Source organism: Dipteris shenzhenensis, chromosome 7, assembly GCF_047967505.1.
Source record: "Dipteris shenzhenensis isolate YYH24624 ecotype China chromosome 7, Dip_SZ_1.0, whole genome shotgun sequence".
Taxonomy (NCBI): Eukaryota; Viridiplantae; Streptophyta; class Polypodiopsida; order Gleicheniales; family Dipteridaceae; genus Dipteris; species Dipteris shenzhenensis.
In genome coordinates, this window is record NC_141602.1 from 46,013,869 (window position 1) to 46,021,122 (window position 7,254).

Here is a 7,254-nt window from a genome sequence, read left to right on the forward strand (position 1 = left end):
AACCCACCTTAAGACATGTCCAAAGTATCATGCCGAGAGGATATGCTTTGCATGGTTGTGGACACATTATACCATGTTTTTCAACACCCATCATCCACAAGGGTTTAAAAACACGCTTTGGGTTACTTTATTTGAACATGCCAGTCAGATGGGTAAGATACTTTGCATGCACCTCAAGGTCACCTACCTCAAGGAACATGCAAAGTAATATGTATAGTATATGGTTTGTGTGGCTAGGGATGCATTATACCATATTTCTCACCACCCATCATGCACAAGGTGTAGAAGACTTGCTATGGAGTGCCTCATTTGAATGTGCGAGTCTCCAACGGGCACGGTACTTTTCATGCATCTCAATTGTATCATGCCCATCGGATATCATTGGCATGGTGTGTAAATAGTATCATGCCCATCGGATATCTTTGGCATGGTCGGGGACACATTACATGATGTTTTTCACAAGGTATCATTCACAAGGGTCAAAAAACATGCTTCGCAATGGTTTATTCCAATGTGCGAGTTCTCGATGAAAATGACACTTGTACGTGTCTACATGTAACCTACCTGAAGCACATGCATGTACATTGTCCATTTGCATGCTCAGTGTCATAATATGCCATGTGTAACTTCCCGAAGTATCGTGCACAAGGGTAAAAAAGATGCTTTAGGGTGGCTTAATCGAACCTTTGAGTCTTTGATGGGAACAATGCATTGCATGCACTTCTATATCAGTATCTCAAAGGCGTGCTCAAAGTATTGTTCCCATCGAATATGGTTTGGATGGTCAGGGACACACCATGTTTAATTTCACCAAGTATTATGGATAAGGGTCAAAAAACATAGTTCTACGCCTCATGTGCACCCACGGTAAGGTGTGTGCAAAGTATCGTGCCCATAGGATATGGTTTGCATGGTCAAGAATCCATTATACCATGTTTTTAACCACCCATCATACCCTAGGGTAAAAAAACATACTTCAGGGTGCCTTATTTGAGCATTCATCCTTTGATGGGAGGGAATCATAATTGATACTTTCTACGTAGCTCATTTGCACCAAAACTAAAGCCTGTGCAAAGTATGGTGCCCATGAGATATGGTTTTCATGGTCGTTGATGAATTATACCACGTTTTTCAACAAGTATCATGCATAATGGTAAAAAATAGCGATCTCAAGTTGTCTTGTTTGAATATGCGAGTCTTGGATAGGAATGACCAGTACTTTGCAAGAGTATGATTTGTAGCCACCTGGATTTCTTGTTTGAATGTACAAGTCTTGGATAAGAATGCTACTTTGCAAGAGCCTCATTTATAGCCACCTAAAGGCCCTTGCAAGGTATCATGCCCATCAGATATGGTTTTCATGGTATAGGATGCATTATACCATGTTTTTCACAAGCCATCATGCACAACGGTAAAAAAACTCTTGGCGGGGTGGCTTATTTGAATGTTCAAGTCTCTAATAGACACAAAACTTTGCACGTGCCTTAATTGCACCTATATTAAGCCTCATGAAAAATATTATGCCCATAAACTATGGTTTGGGGATGCATTATACAATGTTTCTAAACCACCCGTCATGCACGACGATCAAAAAACACAGTTTGAGGTGGCTTATTTGAAAGTGCAATTCTTTGATGGACACAATAATTTTCATGAACCTTGCCCATAAGATATGGTTTTCATGGTCGGGAATGCATTATATCATGTTTTTCACCACCCATCATGCACAAGGATCAAAAAATGCATCAAGATAACTTATTCAAACGTGCAAGTCTCTGATGGGCATGAAACTATGAAGGAGATTCAGCCACCACGCCTCGATATGGTTTGCATTTTTTGGGCTTAATGTATAGGTATTACATTTAGGCAGATAGGGGTTAGGGTTTATGTTATAGATATAAGGAGTTATGTATATGGTATAGAATTTAGGATTCAAGATTTAAGCATAGTAACGGTATTTGTAAATTTTCATGACCATGCCTTATATATAAGCCACAAAAGGGGTTTTTTTAAAAAGAGTGACTATGATCCATGCATTCACAAGGATTTTTTTTTTTTTGTCTTCAAAGTAAGTTAAAAAAGGTGGCCACAATTGCGGGAGGGTAGGGGAAAGAGTGAATCATGGATGGAATGGAGGGAAGGGGAACGGAAGGGAAGGGGAGAAGAGGGGTGGAAGGGAAAGCTAGGGGAGGGGAGGAAAGGGAAGGGAGGGAAGAGGGGGGGGGGGGGGAGAGAAGGGGGAACAGAAGGGAGAGAGGGGAGTGGGGGGAGGGAAGGGGAAGGGAAGAGAGGAGGTAAGGGGAGAGGAGAGAGGAGGGGAGGGGAGTGAGAAATTGAATTGTAGGGAAGCTAAGGGAAAGGAGCGGGGGAGGGAGTGTGGGAAGTTTGAATTCTATCAGAGGAAGAAGAGCAAGAAATTTGAATTCTTTTAGGGTTTTCTGACCTATATATTGACTTGAGGATCTCCTCCTTCCCTTTCCCCCTCCTCTCCCTTTTCCTTTCCCTTCCTACCCCCCTCCCTCTCTCTTCTCCCTTTGCCAAGTTCTCCCTCTCCTCTCCCTCTCTCCTCTCCCTTTGTCTTCTCCCTCTCCTCTCCCTCTCTGCTCTCCCTCCCCTCGCCTCTCCCTCCCCTCTCCTCTCCTCTTCTCCCTCCCCTCTCCTCTCCCCTTCCTTCATCTTTCTCTCTTACCTCCTTTATTTAACTACCCCCTTCCCCTCTTAATCACGCTGCAATTGTGCGGTTGCGATTGCCGCTATAAAAAAAAAACTTTTTTGTTTGTAGCCATCAGGGTTTGCCAAGAGGGGAGAGAAGCGATGAGCGTGCCCCCCCTCATCTCTCTCTCTTTGTCCCTTTTTCACACACTCTCTCTCTTATCTCATTCTCTCCCCCTTCCCTCCTTCCCCTTTCCCTTTCGTCCCCTTTCCCTTCCCTCCCTTTCCATCCCCTTCTTTCAAACCTTCCTTACCCTCCCCTTTCCCCTTCCTCACCCTCCCCTCCCGTTGTTCCCTTCCCCCTTGCCCTTCCCTTCTTTTACCTTCCCCTCCTTCCATTCCCTTCCCTTCCCCCTCCCTCTTTCCCTCCCTTTCCCTTCCTCTTCCCTTCCCCCTTCCTTCCTTTCCTCTTCCCTTCCCTTCCTTCTCTCCTTGAAAAGACGCAGCAAGAATTTGACATCAACAGGGATGAACTAAAAGGCCTGTGGGGATATCCAATGCACATGTGCCACCTCCCTTCCCTTCCCTTCCCCTCCTTCCATTCCTTTCCCTTCCCCCTATCTCTTTCCCTCCCCTTGCCTTCCCCCTTCCTTCCCTTCCTCTTCCCTTCCCTTCCCCCTCTCCTTCCCTCCCCCCTTCGTTCCCTCTATCCCCCCCCCCCCCTCTCTCTCTTTCCCCCTCGCCCCCTCCTTCAAAAGCTGCAGCATGAATCCCACATTGACAGGGATGAACTAAATGGGGATGTCCAATGCACATGTGCCACCATATGTGCCAATGTCCTTCCATCGATAAACCACAGACGTGTTCGTGCCATGCGTATGTGTGCAGGGCCTTGTGAGGCCATATCTACCATAATTTAGAATTTTGAAAGACTCAAACGCATTTATTAACACTCTTATGATATCTTGGAGATTTTAGATGAGTCTTATGGTAAATTAATGTCGTGCATGGGATTTACCAAAACACACACACACACACCATTTTTCATGCGTATAAATTATTTTTATTAATTTAAATTGTTAATAGTTTAAAGAAAGCTAAGTTTTTAAAGGAAGATTATTTAAAATAATTTTTTTGGCTAGAGTAAAAGAATCTCAAGGGAAAAATTAGGGGCAAATTTTAGCCCAAGGGCTAATTTAGAGGCTTTCCCAAGTTGGCTGGGCTAATATTTTGAGCTTTAAATTTGATAAATTAGCCCAAAAACAAAGGTGGGCTAATTTCTAGAGCCTCAAATTTGATAAATTCGCCCTAAAATCGGTAGCAGGGCTAATATTTATAACTCTATATATGGGGAAAGATTGGCCCATTGACCTACACTCTCATAATCTTGTTCCTTCCTTATTTTTTACCTCGAGTAAGATGCGAATTATATTACCTAGTTCTCTCATTATTAGTGCAAAATGATTGTGTGAGTAAATTAACTTTTTATGCGGAAAGGGTAGTCCTATAAAATACACTTTTGATTTGGGAACAATAATTACAGACAATAAACTTTTCATTTGGGAAGGATTTTTGAACAAAGTCCAAAATTTTAAAAAAATAGTTCAAAATTAATAAATACATTGTTTATTTTACATAGTTTTAATTATCAAAGGTATTCCTCAAAAGTTTTAATTTCTTTAAGCCTTAAATGTCTATTGAATCTCTCATTGGAGCTACATTAGAGCATTTGGTCAATGTATGTTATTTTCACGTGCTTGGGCTTCTCACCCATATGTTCGACAATCAATCAAAGGAAAAATCATAGAGCAATCCTTTGTAGTGATAGGAACACAAGCAAATGCAGGTCATCTACTAGGGTAATGAAGTTATTTCAAGAACCATATATATACTTGCTACTTCATTTGATTGCCCAATCATCATAATTCGAATATGCATTATTGTTGAATTTATCCAATTAGAGCTACATTGGAGCCCTTAGGGCTAGATCCTCATCATGTCCTCATCATCAACTCTAGTGAGCAGCATCACCCACTTCTATCAACTCCACCACTGAGCCTTCAAGAACCCTATTTCTTGTATGTTGTATGGTGAAGATATCATGAAGCGAAGAGAACCTTTTAGCTGAAGATATTCTTGAAGGTAAGAAAATATTCCAGCTAAGTTAAATTAGGAAGGATCGGAGATGTTAAGTTCTTTGATCACAATGTAACAATGGGGAATGGGTTGACTTTAAGGAGAGGAGAGGAGGAGAGGGAGACAAGTATATATGTATGGATGTATGTACAAGAGAGAGAGAGAGAGAGAGAGAGAGAGAGAGAGAGAGAGTATGACTGAAGCCAAAGTAAGAAATCTTTAAGTGGACGAACAAGTTATCACTGAATGATACGTAAGGCAAAGCGAAGGACTTGGGACTGCTGATCCCATGAAGTGCGAAAGTTCAGTGAACCAACAATTTTCATACATACCTTCATCATGTGAAAAGACGCTTTTCGAAGTTTTAAATGCTTGAATGACAAATAATCTCAACTTCGATGTGGAAATCAACTTCTAGTATAGATAGTTTGAACTTGAATGGGACTGTGTAAAGACATATAACTTACTGAAACTATGAATTACATTTTGCATATTTTCTAGATAATCATTGCTACAACTGAGAGAAGCAGCAAAGGGAGCTGTGGGATAGCTTCTAATGGCTTAAAAGCTCTTTTGGAGGGCACATTCAAATTGAACTTTTTTGTGGTGCTTATCATTGGGAAGTCCACATGAAAGATTCACAAGTCAATTTCAAGGTACCTTTTCTCATTGGGATATATATATATCATGTCTTTTTCTTGCACATGTAAGAAACAAGCTATAATTGATGGCTTTTGTTATTCCAAAAGTGAGTACGTCTACAAAAGTAGTTGCATATGTGTGCATGATTGCATGGCTCCAAAAGAGTGCATGGCTTGAAGACGAGTGAGCATATAAGGCTACTGAACATGCAAAATCATAAAAAACTACCACAAGAGTCTCCTCGTGAAACATAATCGCATCAACTTTGTTCGAGCCGGAAGTGCAATGTGTTGTTCCTTTGTTGTTCCTCCTATAATTCCTGCCCTTTGGATTACATTAAAAGTCACAAATGGACCAGATACGTGAGGGATGATGGGTACGGTGACGTAGTTTCCGAGTCAAAATGAACGAGCAAAACGTGAGAGAATGAGAAGGGGGATGAGTGACAGAAGCTTCGTGGACTCCCGTCCATGTATTTCTTAATATTCAATGCGACCTGGCGGGCTTGCGGCTCAAGCCAAAATCGAGTTCAAAAGAGATGAACGACCATTCACTTTCCACCACTCACTTTCGTTCTGCACAGCTAGCTCAGCTTGCTTCCCTAGCCTCTTAGCCAGTCCGCCATGCAATACGTCGATCATTCTCTTAGCACTAGCCTTGCAAATACACCACAAACAAAGCCCACTCGTTACCGTGGCGTTCGCAAACGCTCCTGGGGTAAATGGGTCTCCGAGATCCGCCAACCTCACAAGAGGTCCCGCATCTGGTTGGGCTCTTACTTCACACCCGAGGCAGCCGCTCGTGCTTACGATACAGCCTCTGCTTGCCTTCGAGGTCCCTCCGCTCCTCCACTGAATTTGCCGGATTGCCCTCCTCCATTGCTTCCCAGTTCTCTATCACCCAAATCTATTCAGAGTGCTGCTTTGGCAGAAGGTGCAAGATATGACAAATTCTCGGGCGCTAAGTCCATTTCTTCAACTATTTCCGATGATCAGGTGACCTGTCGATCCGATTTCCTGGGCGGAGCTGGCGCTATTTGCCATCCATCCGTCGACGCGGCCATCGTGCAGGAGCAACAATCTACAGATTCCTGTGCTTCTTTTCTAGAACTCTCCGAGGCCCATGTTCATCCATCAGATGAAGAGCCGTCGTTGTCTGAATCATTTTTTGATGCAATAGTCCGTTTTGAAGAGGACGAATATCTCTATCGAGGGCAAACACAGTGGGAGGTGCAAAGCTGCAAATTGACACAGCGGATCGCCGATGAAAACCTCAATGGAGGCAAAGATGTTTACTATGTAGATCAAACCCATTGGCATTATTAGCACTATTATGTTATCGGGTCCGCGGTTGAAAATGTTGAAAATCTTTGCTCTACACCAGAAACAAGTCTCCCTAATTTATAAAGCTGAAAAACAAGATATTTCTTCTTACTCTTGCTTTGGCAGGTCGTTTCCTTCATGGTCGTCGACTGTGACGGTCCCATGTCAAAGCAATTTTTGATTACTCGAAGAAAGTTTTGCTTCGTCGCTCAAAGTGGCCATTTTTGAGCGTTCATTTCTTCGAATGGTGATATATGCCATGCTTCTCTCCTTCGCTACATTGTACATTGTGTTGGGGCTGTCCTTAGCATTGTGCCATGAAAAGCAATTCTAACTTCTCCTTCACCCACGTATGATGTTTTTATAAATTTTAATAATTTTTTATTACTTTGTACGAATGCAAAGAAAATAAGGAGAAGAAAAGAGATAACAATGAATGCCGATGAGAGCTGGAAGGCAAATGCACTCAAGAGAACTAAAAGTGCGATGAAGAGCAAGTAGC

General features: G+C 42.4%; 1 protein-coding gene across 1 annotated transcript; it reads left to right on the plus strand.

Moving 5' to 3' along the window:
- Positions 1-6,053: 6,053 nt before the first annotated feature.
- On the plus strand, positions 6,054-6,755 carry LOC147900419 (ethylene-responsive transcription factor ERF037-like). The gene has a single exon (XM_087376642.1). The coding sequence runs from the start codon at positions 6,054-6,056 to the stop codon at positions 6,753-6,755; it is 702 nt and encodes a 233-aa protein (XP_087232768.1).
- Positions 6,756-7,254: the final 499 nt, after the last annotated feature.

Coding starts and splice junctions, on each gene's coding strand:
- LOC147900419 (XM_087376642.1), top strand. CDS start 6,054: ATGCAATACGTCGATCATTCTCTTAGCACTAGCCTTGCAAATACACCA.